Source organism: Pipistrellus hanaki (assembly GCF_964339955.1).
Source record: "Pipistrellus hanaki genome assembly, chromosome: 4".
Classification (NCBI taxonomy): domain Eukaryota; kingdom Metazoa; phylum Chordata; class Mammalia; order Chiroptera; family Vespertilionidae; genus Pipistrellus; species Pipistrellus hanaki.
This window is the reverse complement of record NC_140506.1, coordinates 94,173,089-94,192,812: the sequence shown is the minus strand read 5'-3', so window position 1 is coordinate 94,192,812 and position 19,724 is coordinate 94,173,089. Positions and strand designations below refer to the sequence as shown.

The window sequence follows — 19,724 nt, the reverse complement described above, 5'->3', positions numbered from 1 at the left end:
GGAGGAGGATGGGCTCGGGGCCTGCCCAGCGGCTGGAGTCCAGCACAGCCCCCTGGCCGCCCCCCGCCCCCCGGAGCACCTCTGAGGGGGACGCAGCTCCCACTGGGCGCGCAGGCAGCATTGCTCAGAAGCCACCCGATCGCTCGTCGGTAGGGCGTTGAAATCGTCATCTTCACAAGCGACTTTCAGGAAAAGACACGTGTGAGGTTTACACATACTGGTATAGAAAGAGGCGGGAAACTCCTGGGTAAGGTATAAAAACATCGTGTTGAATGTGAGGCTATTAATGTAGGGATTAATTCTGAGAAGCGCTGCTCCTCGGAGGCGTGGTTACAGGACTCTGCTCTCCCGGTGCGGTGGGAGGGTTTTGAACAAACCTGTGCTCCCCGGAGAGTAGCAGAGACGATCCGGTAACAGACAGAGGGAACGTCTTCCCTGATGTGACCTTCGCAGCGCCCGCCCCCGGCCTCTCTGCCGCCCCCGGCCTTTCTGCCGCCCCGGCCTCTCTGCCGCCCCCGGCCCCCGCGCCGCCCTCGGCCCCTGCGCCTCCCGGCCACAGAGGCCTGTGGGCCAGGCTGTGCCCACAGCTCGCCCCTGCAGCCAGGCCGCCCCTTGTGCGGACAGCGTGGACAGGCCTCGGTGGCCCCGGTCCACGCCTGTCATTTCCGAACTGGCGTCCCAGCTCGCCTCCCCCAGACGGGGCTGTGCAGAAACAAGAGGTGAAAGGACAAAGCAGATAATGGGGGGTGGGGTGGGGAGACATTTGCTTGGCGAGGATGGAGACCCCTGGCATGGGGCTGAGGGGTGGCAGTGGGTGGTGAGAGGGGAGGAGCGAGGGCACGGAGAGCGTGTGGAGGCCCGGGGAGGGAGGCGTGGGGAGGGAGGTGGGGAGGGAGGTGTGGGGAGGGAGGTGTGGGGAGGGAGGTGTGGGGAGGGAGGCGTGGGGAGGGAGGTGTGGGGACGGAGGTGGGGAGGGAGGTGGGGAGGGAGGTGTGGAGGGAGGTGTGGGGAGGGAGGTGGGGAGGGAGGTGTGGGGAGGGAGGCGTGGGGAGGGAGGCGTGGGGAGGGAGGTGGGGAGGGAGGTGTGGAGGGAGGTGTGGGGAGGGAGGTGTGGAGGGAGGTGTGGGGAGGGAGGTGGGGACGGAGGTGTGGGGAGGGAGGTGGGGAGGGAGGTGTGGGGACGGAGGTGTGGAGGGAGGTGTGGGGACGGAGGTGTGGAGGGAGGTGTGGGGACGGAGGTGTGGAGGGAGGTGTGGGGAGGGAGGTGGGGAGGGAGGTGGGGACGGAGGTGTGGGGAGGGAGGTGGGGAGGGAGGTGTGGGGAGGGAGGTGGGGAGGGAGGTGTGGAGGGAGGTGTGGGGAGGGAGGTGGGGAGGGAGGTGTGGAGGGAAGTGTGGGGACGGAGGTGGGGAGGGAGGTGTGGAGGGAGGTGGGGAGGGAGGTGTGGGGACGGAGGTGGGGACGGAGGTGTGGGGACGGAGGTGGGGACGGAGGTGTGGGGAGGGAGGTGGGGAGGGAGGTGGGGAGGGAGGTGTGGGGAGGGAGGTGGGGAGGGAGGTGAGGGGAGGGAGGTGGGGAGGGAGGCCTGGGACGGCTGTGAGGGACTGAGCGGCAGGGAGGGGGCGGTATCAGGATGCGGGCCAGCGGTAGAACTGGGTGCTCTCGGTGCTCGTAGAGGACACAGTGATTGCCTCGGAGTCTTCGGGGGGCCAGGCTGCATTTCCCTAAGGGGGTTGCACCTGTGGGCGGGCCACACGGAGCTCTGCCTCTCATGTGGGCTGAGTGGGGGAGTGCCGTGTGGGCCTGTGGCCTTGCCGCTCTTGTCTCCATCATCGGCCTGGAGCCCCCGCTGCCCCACCCTGACCCTGTCAGCTCCTCCGCACGGCCCAGGCCCCTCTGGAGCGGGTGACCTGGGCTGCCAGAGGAGGAGGCCATGACGGTCTCCCTCCGGTGGCCCTGGGGGAGAAGGGGGCGTTGTTTGGACGTGGACGTGGCTTTAGGAAGCGCTTTCATGTCGTCAGGCAAAGGGACACGGTAATAAGCCCATCGCCCAAACCAGGAAACGGAAATGGAAAAAGGCAGCTCCAGATTTAACCCCGTATTATAGTCTCATTATCTGGGGTTCAGCGCCATCAGGCTTTTGGTATACCTTCCGCTAAATAAATGTGTTTGTTGTTAATCTTCACCTACGGATATTTTTCCCAGTTGCTTTTTAGAGAGAGTGGAAGTGAGGAAGGGAGGGGAGAGAGAGAGAGGAGAGAGAGAGAGAGAGAGAGAGAGAGAGAGAGAGAGAGGGAGGGAGGGGAGGGAGGGAGAAGCATTGATGTGAGAGAGGCACACTGACTGGTTGCCTCCCCCATGCACCCAACTGGGGCTGGGGATGAACCTGCAACTCTTCAGTCCAAGGGACAACCCTCTAACCACTGAGCTAACCGGCCAGAGCCAACCAAATTACTTTTGCAGATCAGTGCATCATGTTTTACACACATCAAACCAGGCACATTCTTTCGTAGCCTGCCGTCGGCAGGTAACCGGGCCTCCCTTGGTGAGTGCACGTGGGCTTGCACCCCGGTGCTGCCTCTAACTCAGCAGCTGTGGCGCTTGTGAGTCCGGTCCCCTCGGCGCCTCCGTTTCTCCGCCAGGAAAGCGGGAAGGATGCTCCCCGGGTGGGGAGGGCAGAGTGCGCTCCGGAGGGGCTGTGCCGGCCGCCCGCTCAGCCCCTCCTCACACAGGCCCCGCTTCTGTCTCTGCAGGTTCGACAAGCGGGACCGGCGCGAGGAGGAGGGCCTTCGCCTGGACTGCCGCCACGAGAGATACGAGCGGTACCCAGCCCGTGAGTGCCTCGTCCCAGAGCCTGTGTCCCCAGAGCCTGTGTCTACGCGGGGCGTCTCTGGAGAGAGAGCCGGAGAGGAGCCGGGACCCTCTCCCCGCCCTGCGTTCTCCCGAGCACGCCCTGCGGATGGGGAGACGGGCAGTGTCAGTGGGGCGAGGCCTCTGCAGGCGGCGGCCCTCACTGGGCGGGTGTGTGTGTGTGTGTGTGTGTGTGTGTGTGTGCTAAGCAAGCCGGAGGGGGCTGAGAGCTGAGGACAGGCGGAGCTGAAGTCCGGCCTGGGCCGCCATCGGCCCCCGGAGACGCGGTAGGGGAGGTCTGGGGGCAGGATTTGTCTGAGCTGCGGATGCCCAAGGTCACAGCGGGGCCAGGAAGGTCAGGCCTCGTGTGCCTTGCCGCGGGGACGCAGACAGAGTCCAGGGCTCCCGCTCGGAAAAGACCTGTCTGGGCCGGAAAGCAGAGGGGGCAGAGAGAGCGGGACCGCTGCGGACAGGAAGGGGAAGAGCCGAGAGACCTGAGTGAGAGGGGCGGCATCCCCGCGGAGCCCTGGATGCCCCACCCCGTGTGCTCCCCGCCCAGCTGCCATCGGAGGGCTTCTCCTGCCTGACTGCCTGTTCTCGCCGCCCCAAGCCCTCCAGAGAGTGCGCTCCACAGTCTGCAGACGAGGAAACTGAGGCCAGAGAGGAGGAGGGACCTGCCTGAGGGCTCACAGCTCAGAGTGCGTGGCAGAGCGGGCAGAGCAGGCGCTGCCGGTGCCCGCCGGTCGCAGCTCTCAGGAAGCTCAGTGGCTCCCAGCTCCGGAGTCCAGGCTTCCGCCTGCGCTCACAGAGGGCGGGCCCCTCCCTGCCCCAGGCTGGGGTCCGCAGGAGGCCTGTGCTTTGCACCTCAAGGTCCTCCCTCCTCTTGAATTCCTACCTCGGGGTCTGCTTCTGGGGAGACCCAGACTGAGACAGGGACGATTTAAACTCAGGCCTGTCTGACTCCAGCTCCTGTGATCCGAGCAGCGAAGTGAGAATGGCTGAGCCTGGAGGGAGCGGATGGAGGTGGGGGCGGGCAGGCCTGCTGGAGAGGGGAGGGGAGGGGAGGGGAGGGGAGAGGAGGGGAGGGGAGGACAGGGGAGGAGAGGTGAGAGGAGGGGAGTGGAGGGAACAGGAGGGGAGGAGGAGAGAGGGGAGGGGAGAGGAGAGGGGAGAGGAGGAGAGGAAAGGGGGGAGGGGAGGAGAGGGGAAGGGAGGGGAGAGGAGAGGAGAGAAGATGGGAGGAGGGGAGGAGAGGGGAGTAGAGGAGGTGAGAGGAGGGGAGTGGAGGGAACAGGAGGGGAGGGGGAGAGAGGGGAGGGGAGAGGTGGAGAGGAGAGGGGGGGAGGGGAGAAGAGGGGAAGGGAGGGGAGAGGAGAGGGGAGAGGATGGGAGGAGGGGAGGGGAGGGGAATGGAGGGAACAGGAGGGGAGGGGGCGAGAGGGAGGGGGAGAGAGGGGAAGGGAGGGGAGGGAAGAGGGTCTGGTTTCTCTGGGAGGAAAGGGGTTCCTGCAGGAGCCAGCGGCCAGGAGGGCGACCTGCCTGAGGAACAGAGGTGGCTCCTGGGTGGACCTGGGCTCACCCTGGCCAGTGGCAGGTGTCTGTGCCAGGGCGGAGGGCTTCCTGGAAGAAGGGGCGAGAACCCGGGTGGGGAGGCAGCTGGGAGCACACGCCTCAGAGAGAAGCCAGGGGAGAGCCCAGGACTCCCACGGCAGGGGCAAAGGGGGAGCCGGGCCCGGCGGAGTGCCCCTGGCCCCCGCTGGGCTGAGCCGCCAGACCCCTGCGGGGCGGGCAGGAGACCCTGCGGGAAGAAGCCGGGGCTCTTGGGGGCAGCTGGGGAGCTGGAAAGAGGGAAGGCCGCAGGGACAGCTGGTCCTGGCAGAGAGCCTGGAATTAAGAGTGAGGAGACCCAGGCCGGGGCCACGGGAGACCTGCTGCCCCGCCCCGGTCCCACAGCCGCCGCCCTCCCCCCCGGTGCACAGCTCGCCTCCTGACACCTTGGCTGGGTCCTCAGCCTGCAGAGCCACCTGCGTCCTTCACCAGCGCTCCCTGCGTCTGCTCTGAGCTGGGCCGGGCTGGTGCTGACGGACCAAGGGGGCAGGCGGGCACAGACCCCGGAGCTGGCAGTCTAGGGAGAGGAACAAAGGGAACCCACAAACACACAAGACCACCTCAGGGTAGCGGGCAGAGGGGCAGCGGGCGATGGAGGAAGCAGCCGGCCCCTCCTGAGGAGCCTCATCTGAAGGATGAGAAGGGGTCGGTTGATAAAGAGCCGGTGGAGGGCCGGAGGCACCGCCCGGGGCAGGAGCAGCCGGGCCTGGGAGCCAGGTGGCCGAGGGGAGGTGGTGGGAGCGGGAGGCGGGCTGGAGGTGGGGGGCCGCCGTGGGAAGAGGGGGTGTGGCGGGGACCCCGGGCATTTGAGCAGGGAAGAGACTACTCAGATTATACATCTCTGTCTGTACTGCACACCGAGGTCTGCGCAGGCGGGCACAGCAGGCTACAGCTGCGAGCGCGCAGTGGTTATTCCGGAGTTACCGCGGGTTAACCAGTCTGTTACCGCCCAGTGTGGGCCTGCTTACGCCTCCGTCTGTCTGTGTGTCCCTGTCCTTATCCGTCCCTCCCTCCACCTGCAGGGGAGCTGGACACGGCGGCACAGCTTAGCGGGTGCTGCTCTCATCCCTGGGAGAGACGGCAGTGGCCGGAGATGAACCGGAGGTCAAAGGGGGGGGCGTCCTGTGGGGAGCCAGCGGGGTGCCACCTCGGGGCCCTGGGAGGACAGGTGTGTGGGCAGATGGCTTCACCCACGTCCAGTCTGAGGGCGCAGGCTGGGGGTGGAGCCAGTGGAAAGCAAGGGGCTGCCGGGCCCTTCAGGGGAAAGGCGGGGAGAGGGGAGAAGCAGTGAGGTCCTAACTCCCTGGAGCCCAAGGAGAAGCTGGGAAGCAGGGGGACAGACAGGGGGACAGACAGGGGGACAGACAGGGGGACAGAGAGGGGGACAGACAGGAGGACAGACAGGGGGGCAGACAGGGGGACAGAGAGGGGGACAGACAGGTGGACAGACAGGTGGACAGACAGGGGGACAGACGGGGACAGACAGGAGGACAGAGAGGGGGACAGACAGGGGGACAGACAGGGGGACAGAGAGGGGGGCAGACAGGGGGACAGAGAGGGGGACAGACAGGAGGACAGACGGGGACAGACGGGGGGACAGACAGGGGGGCAGACAGGGGGACAGAGAGGGGGACAGACAGGTGGACAGACAGGTGGACAGACAGGGGGACAGACAGGGGGACAGACAGGAGGACAGAGAGGGGGACAGACAGGGGGACAGAGAGGGGAACAGACAGGGGGACAGACAGGGGGACAGACAGGGGGACAGACAGGGGGGCAGACAGGGGGACAGACGGGCTGTGAAAAGCTGTCAGCTGCCCCTCTCCCAAGGCCCCACTCCCAGCCGCTCGGGGAAGCAGAGAGCCTCAGACCCACTCACCCCCCTCCCAGGCGAGCCTTTCACCGGGAGCCGGGTGGGCGACGCTGACTCTCCCGGGGGCCGGGGAGGCGCCGGGGACCCAGAGTTAAAAGAACGAGGAAGAGCTGGTTTGGCGCAGTGGATAGAGCCTCAGCCTGCCGACTGAAGGGTCCCAGGTTCGATTCCCATCAAGGGCACGTGCCCGGGCTGTGGGCTCGACCCCCATTGGGGGGCGCACAGGAGGCAGCTGATCAGTGGTTCTCTCATCACTGATGTTTCTCTCCTCCTCCCTGGAATCAATCGATGTAGACAGAAAAGAGCGAGGAAGACAAGGGCCCGTCTGCCGCCGGAGCTGAGGGAGGAGCCGGCCCGAAAGGGTCGGAATGCCCGTGTGCGGTCACTTTAATTGTCCTAAAGGGGCTGCGTCTGCGGCCGCGGGAAAGCGGTTCATTCATTCACTTACTAGTGAACAAACCTTTACTACAGACGCTGCCCTGGTGGGGCCGTGCTGAGCACGGGGAGAGATGAGGCCCGCTCCCAGGACAGCAGCTCCCAGCCACCACTGCGCCGTGCAGCCCGAGATGCACGGGGGTCAGCCAGGCGCCTGGTCTGGCCGGGGTGAGGGTGGGTGCAGGAGAGGGAGGGCCGGGCCGGGGGCTTCTCGGGGGTGGTCCGACCTGCTGGAACCCCAGGAACCAGCGGGAAGGGCCAGGCCCCAGGTCTGCTGCTGTACCTCAGCCTGGCGCACCCGCAGAGGGCATCACACCCACCCACTCCCTTAACCCTAAACACGGCCCTTTCCACAGACAGGGGCAGCGAGGCCCAGGAGGGGTGCTGTGCCGGGGGGTGGCCGGGCTGGGATTGCATGGGGCCCGTCTGGCTCCAGAGGCCGCACCCTGAGCCCCGGGTGAGCTGCCACGTGTCCGTCAGGCGGGCAGCCTGTGAGGGCACAGGGCGCAGCCACAGAGGACTGGGTCCTCACAGAGCCCGCGGCCGGGGGACGCCACTGTCTGCAGAGCGCAGCCTCTCCGCCGCCCCCGGGGTTTTGGCCGAGACAATGTTGCGGAGATGCCCGGGCAGGTTTTGCAGCATGGTCTGCACCAGCGGCTGCTCAGCGTTGGTGGCGGCTGACGTTGGGCACCGGGACGGGGAGGAGGGATGCCGGAGCCGAGCATCACACTCGGGCTGTGAGCGGGTCTCTGCTGAGCCCCTCGCAGGCACACCCGTGGCAGCAGCCGGGGAGGGAGGACGGCCATGGTGCACCCGGAAGCAAAGGCGCCGAAAGGCAGAGGGGCTTGGCGGCGCTCTCAGTCCCCGGGGGCTCAGCACAGCCTCTGGCAGAGCTCCCCCTCCTCCTGGGAGCCAGCTGTCCCGCTCTGGCACCCTGGCCCCTCGGCCCTGGCCCTCTCCCCCGGCCTCTCCCGAACAGACGGAACACGGCCTTCCCGGGGCCTCCGCGCCTCTGTCCTCTCTGCCCAGGATGCTCTCCCTCTCCCGCCCTGCACGGCTGGCTTCCTCTCACCTTTGGTCTCGGCCAGCAGGCCACTGGCCCCGAGAAGCTGCCCCCACTGCCCGCCATTGCCTGGCCTTCTGTCCTTCCGAGTGTCTGTCCCACTCGGACCTCTCACACGGACAGGCCTGTGTGTGGCTCTGCCGTCTCTCTCCGCTGGGTTCCCTGAGAACGGGCACCCTGCCTCGTCCTGCCCGCGTCTGTATCCGGGAGCCTAGGGCGGTGCCTGGCACGCAGTAGGTCCTCCACAGTAGCACACAGTAGGGACGCCACGGCTGGCTCAACCTCCCATCCCCTCCTGCTCCTTCCCTCCCCAGCAGCCACCGTGGCATGCGCAGCGCCATTTGCGTTGGGTTACCTTAAATGGGTTACTGTTTCTCCGGCTGCTGTGATATGGATTCTGCCACAATTTTTTTTTATTTTTAATTTTTTTTTTTTCCTGAGGAAAGCGTGTGCTTCTGAAACCCGCCTTCGGGGCTTTGCAGGGCCACCAGCCGCTCAGACGCTCATCAGATGTGACATTTGACAGAGAGGCGGCTGCCTCGCGGGCCAGGTGTCTGCATCTTCCTTCCAGGGGCCGCTGGGGTTTGCAGCTGATTGCAGCTGTCAAGCCCAATGCCCAGGACGCGCTTTTGATTCTGCCAGGTGTGTCTGGGCGGCCGGGCGGGTGTGTCTGGGAGCCCCGTCTAGACGCCTCAGACAGCGCCAGAATCGCAGGGAAGGCTTTGCCGGGCTCGGAGCTGCCTGGCATTCTTATTCGATCGAGATCAGACCTGACGGAGTCCCGCCGAAGTCTCTCCTTTATTGACATGGAAACAGACACCGTTTCTGAAATGAGTATCGATGCCAGCTTGTTGGGCACACAGACAGGCATGCAGCTTGGCAATGCCTGGCACGGGGGTGGAGCGGTCCAAGCCAATGTCAGCGTCAGAATCACCTGGGGCGGGGGGGGGGGGGGGGGGAGGGAAGAAATGCTCCTTAAATGCAGATTGCCAGGCCCAGCCCTGAATTCGGGGCTCGGGGGGCTGGGCAGGGCCTGGGGTTCACATTTCTAACATGTCCCTCAGACCAGGCCCCAGGCAGCACTCGCCCGGCCAGCACCTGCCCCTCCGTGCCGCTTTGTCCCGTGCTTGGGCTGTTCAGCAGTTCTGGGTGGAAAAGGCTGCGCTCAGGCCCACACCCTGCCTGCTGATCCTCCTCCTGAGGCGCAGACCGGCCCTGCCTTCCTCACCCACAGCCCCACGCCCTGTGGTGGCACCGGTGGCCGTGGGCGCTGGGCCGGCCCCTCTGGCACGTCCCCGCCGAGACTCCCCCACCAGCCCATCACGGCTTCCTCTGTCCTCAGCCGCTCAGCACGCCCAGGCGCCTTAGGGCAGTGTTTCCCAACCTTCTCTCCTGATGAGAATCACCTGGTGGAGTTGTTAAAACACAGATTCCTGAATCCCAACTAAGAAGTGCTAAACTAGAATTTTTGGGAACATATAGGTAAAATTGTATACTTAACTAGTGCTCTAACACAGATGTTATATACAGAGCACTAAGTTAGGTATGCAATTTTACCTATATGTTCTCAAAAATTCTAGTTTAGCACTTCTTAGTTGGGATTCAGGAATCTGTGTTTTAACAACTCCACCAGGTGATTCTCATCATGAGAGAAGGTTGGGAAACACTGCCTTAGGGAACGCTCTCCCCTGGAGGGAGACGGCTCTGGACGCGGACCTCGCTGCCTCGCTCACCGGCAGCCCGGTGAGAGCACACAGTCTGTGGTCAGCGCGACCCGGACGGACTGGCCTCAGGCAGTGTGGCCCTGAGGACAGGCCCGGCTCAGGGTGGCCCTGAGGACAGGCCCGGCTCAGTGTGGCCCTGAGGACAGGCCCGGCTCAGTGTGGCCTGAGGACAGGCCCGGCCCGGTGTGGCCCTGAGGACAGGCCCGGCCCGGTGTGGCCCTGAGGACAGGCCCGGCTCGGTGTGGCCCTGAGGACAGGCCCGGCCCGGTGTGGCCCTGAGGACAGGCCCGGCTCAGGGTGGCCCTGAGGACAGGCCCGGCTCAGTGTGGCCCTGAGGACAGGCCCGGCTCAGTGTGGCCTGAGGACAGGCCCGGCCCGGTGTGGCCCTGAGGACAGGCCCGGCTCGGTGTGGCCCTGAGGACAGGCCCGGCTCGGTGTGGCCCTGAGGACAGGCCCGGCCCAGGGTGGCCCTGAGGACAGGCCCGGCCCAGTGTGGCCCTGAGGACAGGCCCGGCCCAGGGTGGCCCTGAGGACAGGCCCGGCTCGGTGTGGCCCTGAGGACAGGCCCGGCTCGGTGTGGCCCTGAGGACAGGCCCGGCCCAGTGTGGCCCTGAGGACAGGCCCGGCCCAGTGTGGCCCTGAGGACAGGCCCGGCCCAGGGTGGCCCTGAGGACAGGCCCGGCTCGGTGTGGCCCTGAGGACAGGCCCGGCTCAGGGTGGCCCTGAGGACAGGCCCGGCTCAGGGTGGCCCTGAGGACAGGCCCGGCTCAGGGTGGCCCTGAGGACAGGCCCGGCCCGGTGTGGCCCTGAGGACAGGCCCGGCTCGGTGTGGCCTGAGGACAGGTCCAGTCCGGTGTGGCCCTGAGGACAGGCCCGGCTCAGGGTGGCCTGAGGACAGGCCCGGCTCAGGGTGGCCCTGAGGACAGGCCCGGCTCGGTGTGGCTCTGAGGACAGGCCCGGTTACACGTGGGGAGCCTTGGCTTCCCAGAAACAAAGCTGTGCTCCTCGCTGACTCCGCACAGAAGCTGCCCCTGTTCTCATGCCCGTTTTTGCATGAGGCCGTGTTCCCGCAATACCCCCTGACCCCGACAAACACGTGGGCAGCTGGTAAAATACTGGCCTGGCTGGAGATGCCCATGCTCTGCTCTGGGGCAGGCCCGGAATCCAACCTCAAATCTGAGGGCCCGGCGAATCCGCAGGGATGGGAGGGAGCCTGGCCCCAGGGAGCCTGCTGCGTCCTTCTCACTGGGCCCCGCACGCTCACCCAGCCGCCAGCTTCCCCCGCCTCCGGGCCTCCCTGCTTTCCCAGCCACCAGCAGTGCCGGTGTCCACGCCTCCGCAAAACCTCACTTACCTGCCAAGGCCCTATTTCACACCCTGCCCCTTCTGCCCGAGGACACCTGCTCCCTGCCCCGTTTGGCAAGCACACACACACACACACACACACTCACACACACTCACCACACACACACACACACACACACACATACACACACATACACACACTCACCACACACACACACATACACACATACACACACCACACACACACATACACACACTCACCACACACACACACATACACACACACACACACATACACACACTCACCACACACACACACATACACACACACACACACAGTGGAATCACGAGATCCACAGGTGCTTTCAGAGTCTGGCTCACAGGTCTGGGAACGTCCGCCTGCACCCCCGGCCCTGGCAGCGGTGGGCACCTCACCTCCGCGTTTTCCTGGCCGGGCACTCACACCGACGAGGCAGAGCTTCGCGGCCCAGGCTTTGGAGGGAGGTTGCCTGGGCTCACAGCCCAGCAGTGAGACCTTCGACAAATGACAACCTGTGTGGGCCTCAGTTTTCTCATCCACAGAATGGGCACAGGAAGGACACCTCACTCGTTTCCGAGGAGTAACGGAGCCAGGGGCCCCGGGATGTGACAGAGGGAGAGCTGACGGCGTGTTGCCCTATCGTCTCCTCCTGTGCATCCACCTCCCTCACCGGGCTGTACACGCGGTGGGGGGAGGTGGAGAGGGGCAGGTCTGTGCCTCACTCCTGTCTGTAGACCCAGCGCCCAACAGGGAGCTGACACACAGAAGGTGCTCAGCAAATGTCTAACGAGGGAACGAGAGCATCGGTGGCTCTGAGGACAGGGGGTGGGTCAGGGGGACTCAGTCTGGTTTCCGGTGTGAGAAAGAGACAGAGAGAATGTTCCCGCACAGACACCGGGGTCTGGGGAGATGGACTCCGGGGAGATGGCTCTGAGGACAGGGGGCGGGTCAGGGGGACTCATTCTGGTTTCCGGTGTGAGAAAGAGACAGAGAGAACGTTCCCGCACAGACACCGGGGTCTGGGGAGACGGGCTCCGGGGAAGGAAGGAGGGGGATCCCCATTCAATGCCCTGGACCACGTGCCCCTCAGGCGGACCCGTCGGCCCAGCGTTGCCCTCCCCGTGGGTCCCACACGGGCTGCTCTTCCTCCGCGTCCTCTAGACGCCGCGCCCTCAGCGGCCGCGCCCTCAGCACTGGCCGGGCTGCCCGCGCGCTGGGACGCGGTGACAGGTCAAAGCAGAGCTGCTGTCCTCGCCTGCGTCCGGCCTGGGATGGCCTCTGGGAGGGAGGGTAACAGCCACCCGGTGTGACGGGTCCCTGAGCCCCTCTGGGTGCGGCTCTCCTGAGCGGGGTCCCCGGGGAGAGGCCGCGGGTGCCTGGCCGGGGTGTGACATTTTCGGCAACGCGGGAGGGATGGTGGTGTCACCAGCCGACGGGTCTTCAAAGCCAGCATCTTGGCGCTGTCCTCGATTCCTTTATCCCCACGTGGCATCTCTCTTCAGAGGCCGGGGTTCAAGGTTGGGCAGCCAAACTGCAGGCTCCGGCTGGGCCTTCAGCACCTCGGACAGCGGGCGTCTAGGCAGGCACACTCTGGGATCCCGCGCCCCGTGTGGGGCTGGGCTGCAGCGGGGTCGGAGGTCCTGCAGCCACCTGCCCGCCTCCCTAACGCCCCCACCACTTAGAGCCCCTCGGAGAGTGCCCTCCCCCCGAGAGCCCGTCTCCCCATCGGCCGTGCACCCGGGGTGGCATGGGCACTGGCATTCTTGGTTTCCAAGGGCCTCCCAGCGGAACGAGCCCACCTTGGATGTGATTCCCTCAGTCCCGCAGAGCTGAGCGCTGACCCCCGGATCCTGGCGCCCTGGAGGGAGTCAGGACAGCGATTCTCCAGTTCAGACGGGAAGAGGCGGGTGCGAAGCAGGTCCACGCTTTGATATTTGGGTGGGAAACGGAAGAGATTTCACATGAAGAGCCTCTGACTCGGTGTGGGGTCCAGGGGTGTCCAGGGGATTGAAACAGTATGGCCACCGGCCCTCGGAGGGGGGCCCGGGCTTCCCCGTAGGTGAAGGGAGGCCGCGGCACCCAGCACCTGCCAGTGGCCTCTGAGACAGGCCATGGCGGCTCCTCTGCAGGGGCCTCCTGCCTGCCTTCTGGTTCCCACCCATGTGCTGTCTCAGAGAGGCTACCTCACCTGTCAAAGGTCATGCAGCTCAATGCGGAGGTCACGCAGCGTGTACGTGGGTTTGAACCATTGGCTGTCAGACTCCAAGCACAGTTGTTGCCCCCCCCCACCCCTACCCCGTCCCCCAAGGAGGAGAGGCTGAGCAGAGAGCCTCTCCGGACTCAGGCTGAGGAAGACAGGGAGGCCCCCTCCCCCCCTCCTCCCACCCCTGCCGCCCCGCTCAGGGCCACCCCCTCCCCCTCCCGCACGGTGTCTTTGTTGTAAAGCCAGCTCGGGACTCGCTCTGTGCCCAGCCAGGTGTGTGTGTGTGGGGTGGGTGTGTGTGTGTGTGTGTGGGGGCAGGGGAGAGCTGCCTGGTCTCTGCCTGCATTGAACCCCCAGGTTCGCTGGGGAAACACCACACACTGTGGCAGCACAGGGGCAGAAGGATGTGCGGTGGTGGTGGTGGGGGGGGACACAGAGAGGGAGCATTTCAGAGACGTGGGGACGGGGTAGCAGAGGGAGGTCACCCAGCAGAGAGGCTGGGGCGCCGAGGCCTCAGACGGGTGCGTGGCGCGGGCCGCAGGGGGGACACGGGCAGACACGGCCTCCTGGGGGGAGTCTGGCCTCCGCACTCTGCCTGGCCCCAGGAGGACATACGTTTTTAAAATCTCGGTTGTGATCGCTCCCATTGGGGGTTGTATTTTGAGACTCCGGTGCGGCGTGCCGGACGCTCTGGAAGGCGGGGCTCACTGTCCTGCAGGGAGCTCGCCCGGCGCTGGGACCGCCGCTCTGGCGCACTGCCCCTCACCCCGCCTGGCCCGGCGTGGGGACGCAGGCTTCCGCTGCGCAGGGTGAGGCTGTTCGTTTGTTTTGTTTCTTGGCTGGAGACTGGCCCCACAGGGAAGGGCTGTCGGGAGGGAGTGAGCGGGCGTCCCGGTGGCCGTGGGGGCTCTGGGCTGCGGAGGACGGAGCACCCAGCCCCCCACCTGCTGGGCGGCTGGAGGGGGGACCAGGGCCGGTCCTCAGTGACTCGGCCTCTGGATCCAGGGGACAAGGAGCCTGATTTCAACTCATGGAAGGACAGGGATCATGGCCTTTCTTCACTTTCTAAAATTTAATGTTTAGAGAGTGGGGGGAGGGGAGAGAGAGAGCGCAACATCGATGTGAGAGAGACACAGGGATGGGTTGCCTCCCGCACGTGCCTGCCCAGACTGGGGCCAAAGATGAACCTGCAGCCCAGGGAGTGCCCTTGACCGGGAATCGGACCTGTGACCCTTCACTCACAATGCTCTAACCCAGGGGTCCTCAAACTTTTTAAAGTGGGGGCCAGATCACGGTCCCTCAGAGAGCTGGAGGGCCGGACTATATGAACTACTAATTCCTACTGTAACACCTCGGCTGCGCTCACTGCCCAAAAAACCTGGCGGGCCGGATCAGACTCCTCTGCGGGCCGCATGTGGCCCGCGGGCCGTAGTTTGAAGACCCCTGCACCCGCTGATCACACTGATGGTTTATTGTTGACCTTTTCCCAGTTCCAATGACCTCTCCGGGGTTACGCCCATTAGCAACGTAAGAGCAATTGCAACTGCTTTTAAACGTTCCTTTAGGTAAATAATCAAACCGTCCTTTGCACAAATGTTTGCTTTTAGATGTTTTTTTCTTTTTTAAATCTCAAACTCCTATACCTTGGCAGCCAGCACTTCCAAGGAGCGCACTGCCTCTGTGGCCGGGGCCAAGACACGTGTTTTTCCCGAGGCCACACGATCCCGAGTGCCTGCCAGCCGTTCCCTCCCCGTCTGAAGGACGGAGAAACGGGCAGAGCCCAGCCAGCACCGGCGGGTGTTAGACAGAAGGGGACGCCGTGTATGGCATCGCCAGCTGCCCTCCCCCGGCCCTCCACCTCGCTCCCAGGAAACCTGCTCAGGGCTGGTCTGGGGGGCCGGCCGTCGGGGGTGGGCGGGGAGGGGGGTGCGAGCAGGGGCCCGGCTTCGGCAGCGATTCCCTCGCCCCGGGGTTTGCTGTAAAGGCTCTGACTGACCCGGAGGGTGACAGGGAGCCTGGGTGCCCCTTCGGCAGGGAAAACCACGGAACAGGTGCTTTTACCATGGAAGTGTGCATCAGGGAGGAAGTTATTCCGTCAGTCTGTCCGGGGGCTCCTGAGGCGCCGCGGGCGCTGTTGGGTCTCGGTTTCCTCATCTGGGACGAGGCGGCAGCTGCCCCGGCGTGGTGTCCCCGCAGGGCGCTCGGTCACTGTCCGTGCCCCCCTGCCCCCCTGCCCCCTTCTCCACCCCGCGGGGGGGAGCCATGGCCTCCTGGGCCCGCTGAGGAGAGCCACGCGGGGGCGGGGGAGAAGCGATGAGGTGAGGGGAGCCCGGGCTGGGAGGGGCACTCCCTGCAGGAGCAGTGAGCTGGGCCGTGAGGGTTGGTCCCGGCGGGGGCAGGTACACGGGCACCGTGTCCTCTGGGCCGCCGTGCGGAGCGGGACCTGGGCCGCCAGGTTAGAGACGCAGGGAGGCTCCGGCAGGGAGCGAGCTCCCGGGCCCGGGAAAGCTGGGGTGTGACGGGGTGTGACTGGGTGTGACGGGGTGTGACGGGGTGTGACGGGGTGTGACTGTGTGTGACGGGGTGTGACAGGGTGTGACGGGGTGTGACGGGGTGTGACGGGGTGTGACTGGGTGTGACTGGGTGTGACGGGGTGTGACTGGGTGTGACGGGGTGTGACTGGGTGTGACTGGGTGTGACTGGGTGTGACTGGGTGTGACGGGGGTGTGATGGGGGTGTGACTGGGTGTGACGGGTGTGACGGGGTGTGACTGGGTGTGACTGGGTGCGCCTGGGCGGCAGGACAGCTCCCAGCCCCCTCCTGAGGGCGGCCTCTGCCCAGGCAGCGTGGCCAGAGAGCTGCTCAGGCAGCCGGCCTCGCCGTCCCCGGGCCCTGAGGACCCGGCCTGGGCGCCTGTCCACCCGTCCTCACCTCCCACAGCCCGCACACGCCGGACACCGCGCAGCCAGGCTCCTGGCCGACGGGCGGGGAGGGGCGGGGGGGGGCAGGGAGGGGTGGGGAGGGGAGGGGAGGGAAGGGGTGGGGAGAGGTGGGGAGGAGTGGGGAGGGGAGGGGCGGGGATGGGTGGGGAGGGGAGAGGTGGGGAGGAGTGGGGAGGGGAGGGGAGGGATGGGGAGGGGAGGGGAGGGTTGTGGAGGGGTGGGGAGGGGCGGGGAGGGGTGTGGAGGGGAGGGGAGGGGAGGGGAGGGGTGGGGAAAGGTGGGGAGGGGAGGGGAGGGGAGGGATGGGGAGGGGAGGGGTAGGGATGGGTGGGGAGGGGAGAGGTGGGGAGGAGTGGGGCGGGGAGGGATGGGGAGGGGAGGGGAGGGTTGTGGAGGGGTGGGGAGGGGTCGGGAGGGGTGGGGAGGGGAGGGGAGGGGAGGGGAGGGGAGGGGTGGGGAGGGGAGGGGTGGGGAGGGGAGGGGAGGGTTGTGGAGGGGTGGGGAGGGGAGGGGAGGAGTGGGGAGGGGAGGGGAGGGGTGGGGAGGGGAGGGGAGGGTTGTGGAGGGGTGGGGAGGGGTGGGGAGGGGTGTGGAGGGGAGGGGAGGGGAGGGGTGGGGAGGGGTGGGGAGGGGTGTGGAGGGGAGGGGAGGGGAGGGGTGGGGAGGGGTGGGGAGGGGTGGGGAGGGGAGGGGAGGGGAGGGGTGGGGAGGGGTGGGGAGGGGTGGTTGCAGGGCGGCTGGGATGGGTGGTGGGTAAATGGTGGGCAGGGGAGCGATTGGTGGGACTGAGGGAGTGGGTGGATGAAAGGAGAGCAGAGATGGAGAGTGGGTGGGGGTGGCCGGAGGTGGGGTGGGTGAGTTGGGGGCAGGAGGGTGTGAGGGCGGTGGTGGATGTTGGTGGGATGTGGGTGGTGGGGGCAGTGATGGGTGTGGTGGGGGCAGTGGTGGGTGTTGGTGGGAGGTGGGTGAGTGTGGGTAGTAGGGTGTGGGGGCATTAGTGGAGCAGTGGTGGGTATGGATGGGATGTGGGTGAGTTAGGGGAAAGGAGGTTGTGAGGGCTGGTGGGGGCAGTGGTGGGGGTGGTGGGTGTTGGTGGGAGGTGGGTGAGTGGGGGCAGGAGGGTATGAGGGCAGTGGTGGGTGTTGGTGGGAGGTGGGTGAGTGGGGGCAGGAGGATGGGGTTGGGATTGGTGCATTAGTGGGTGACCGCAGGCTGGGAGTAGGGAAAAGGTGGCGAGTAGAAGGGTGGGTGGCGGGTGAAGGAGTGGCTGTTGGGGCTGCGGGTAGCGGTGTGTGTGGGAGCAGTGGTGGTGTGTTGGGGGGTGTGTGGTGTGCTGTGTGCGGAGCTGTGTGAGTGGGTTACAGGGCTGCGGGCGATGCGGGTGGGAGGAGTGTGAGGGGCGCGGACACACTGGCGGCTTGGATATTGGTGGTGGATGTCCAGGTGCTGGTGGAGGGTGGGCTGGTGGGTGGGCAGGGGGCGTGAGGTGCTGTGGAAAGCTGTGTGTGCGGGTGGGTGGAGGGTGGGCTGGTGGGTGGGCAGGGGGCGTGAGGTGCTGTGGAAAGCTGTGTGTGCGGGTGGGTGGAGGGTGGGCTGGTGGGTGGGCAGGGGGCGTGAGGTGCTGTGGAAAGCTGTGTGTGCGGGTGGGTGGAGGGTGGGCTGGTGGGTGGGACGGGGTGGAGGCTGCATGAGGGCAGACAGCTGGGCCGGGGGTTGGAGGGCGGCGGGAGGCCGGTGGGTGGTGGGCAGTGAGCTGGGGGCAGTGGGCAGGAGGGGCGCAGGGGGAGCACTGTTAGCCTGACGCCCTCCCCTCTCTCCGCAGGACACCAGCCACACGTGGGCGACTCCTGGCCGCGGGGCTCTGCACACGAGGCCGCGGAGCTGAGCCGCCAGTGCTGGGTCCTGGGGCACTGGGTGTGACCGCGGCCCCCGGCCAGACCCGCCACGTCAGCACCAGCCCCACAGGCCGCGCGTCTGGCCCCTCCGAACCCCGGCCTGTGCGCTCCGAACCAGCCAGCCTGCACGGGGACACCGGCCGGCCCTGCCGTCGCTGTCCGGTCTCCGCCCCAGCCTGCGGGGTGCACAGGGCTGCACAGGGCGCCTTCCGGACAGAAACCTCTCTCTCTTGCCACAGGAGAGCCCTGTGGGTACAGCCGGGTGCCAGGAAAAACCGGACATCGGCCCTTGGGAGCCTGGGGTCCCTGAGCCAGCTAGGCAGTTCAGGAGGTGCCCAGTGGCCCTACCTGTCGGGGGCGGGGCATGGCGCTGAGGGGGCACACAGCAGGCACACAGCAGGGCTGAATAAATGCTTGTTGAACCCGTTTCCTTGCTGTGTGTGGAGGCCAGTTGCTCTCTGGGCGTGGCTGCCCTTCATGGCTCCATCCTAGCCGGCCCCCGAGGAGCCTGAGGCGGGAGCCTGCGTGCCCGGCCGGGGTCCGGCACAGGGTCGGGGAGGAAGCCTAGAGCCTGCTGGGTCTGGGGTCGGGCAGGCTGCAGGCTGCCTTGGGTTCCAGAGGTGGGTAGGGTGGGGTGTCAGGCAGATGGGAAAGGTGGGATGGGCAAGAGAAAGGGCCTCGCACCCAGATCCTCAGCCACGTTGACCCCCACAGGGACTCTTTCTCCTACGTTTAGAGCCACCTTTACATCAAATGCCAGGGCTCCGATGCTGGGAAACAGACTTTCACTCTAAAGACAGGAGGCCTAAGGGTCACAGGGTTGAAGAAACTAACCGAAGACCACAAAGCTAGCAAATGGCAGACTTGGGGCTTGAACCAGGACTCCTGACTCCGAGAGACCTCGTCTCTTCCCCAAGGATTTCTAGAGCTTTCTCTCAAGCAGACAATGTTCTTCACTCTTCCATAAACTCACCACCCATTTAATCATTCACCCACCCATTTACCCATCATCCAACCACATCCATCCATCGTCCATCCATCTATCCATCACTTATCCATCCATTATCCGTCATCCATCCATTATCTATCCATCATCCACCCATCTATCCATCCATCCATCATTTATCTGTCCATCATCCACCACTCATCCATCCATCATCCATCATTCATCTATCATTCATCCATCCATCATTTATCTGTCCATCATCCATCATCCATCCATCCATTATCCATCATCCATCTATCCATCACTTATCCATCCATCATCCCTCATTCATTCATCATCCATCCATTTACCCATCATCCATCATTTATCCATCCATCATTTATTCCTCCATCATCTATCATCCATCATCCACCCATTAGTTACCATAATTCCCTGCATCAGACATTTATACATCATTCTTTCATGCATCACCCATCCTCATTATTCAACCATCCATCCATATATTCATCTGTCCAGTGATATAACCCATTGTTCCCTATTCTGGGCCAAGTACTGCGGGAGGCACTGGAGGTAGGACATGGAACCATCCAGAGAGGGTATCTGCCTTGGCAGAGCTCACAGATGGGCAGGACGGATAACTAACGGACGATGATGGTTCGGTGTGTGAAGAGCTGCGGTGCCCAGCTCCAGCCCCTTCACTTGAGACCTCGGGCAACTTGCCTGACTTCTCTTGTGCCTCCTCCCCGTGGGCACAGAGATGGTCATTCCAACTACCTCTTAAAGCTGCTCCGAGGGACACGTTTTGGACAGAGCCTGGCACAGTGCACGCGCTTTGCCGGTG

General features: G+C 65.2%; 1 protein-coding gene across 1 annotated transcript in view; it reads left to right on the top strand.

Annotated features, from left to right (window-relative positions):
• GSG1L (GSG1 like) overlaps nucleotides 1-18,094 on the top strand; it is a 159,056-nt gene extending 140,962 nt beyond the window's left edge. The window contains exons 6-7 of the mRNA XM_084882967.1: nucleotides 2,753-2,832; nucleotides 17,865-18,094. Of these exons, the coding sequence (XP_084739093.1) occupies nucleotides 2,753-2,832; nucleotides 17,865-17,962 (178 nt within the window). The 3' untranslated portion in view covers nucleotides 17,963-18,094. The remainder of the gene's footprint in view (nucleotides 1-2,752; nucleotides 2,833-17,864) is intronic.
• The last annotated feature ends 1,630 nt before the right edge of the window (nucleotides 18,095-19,724 follow it).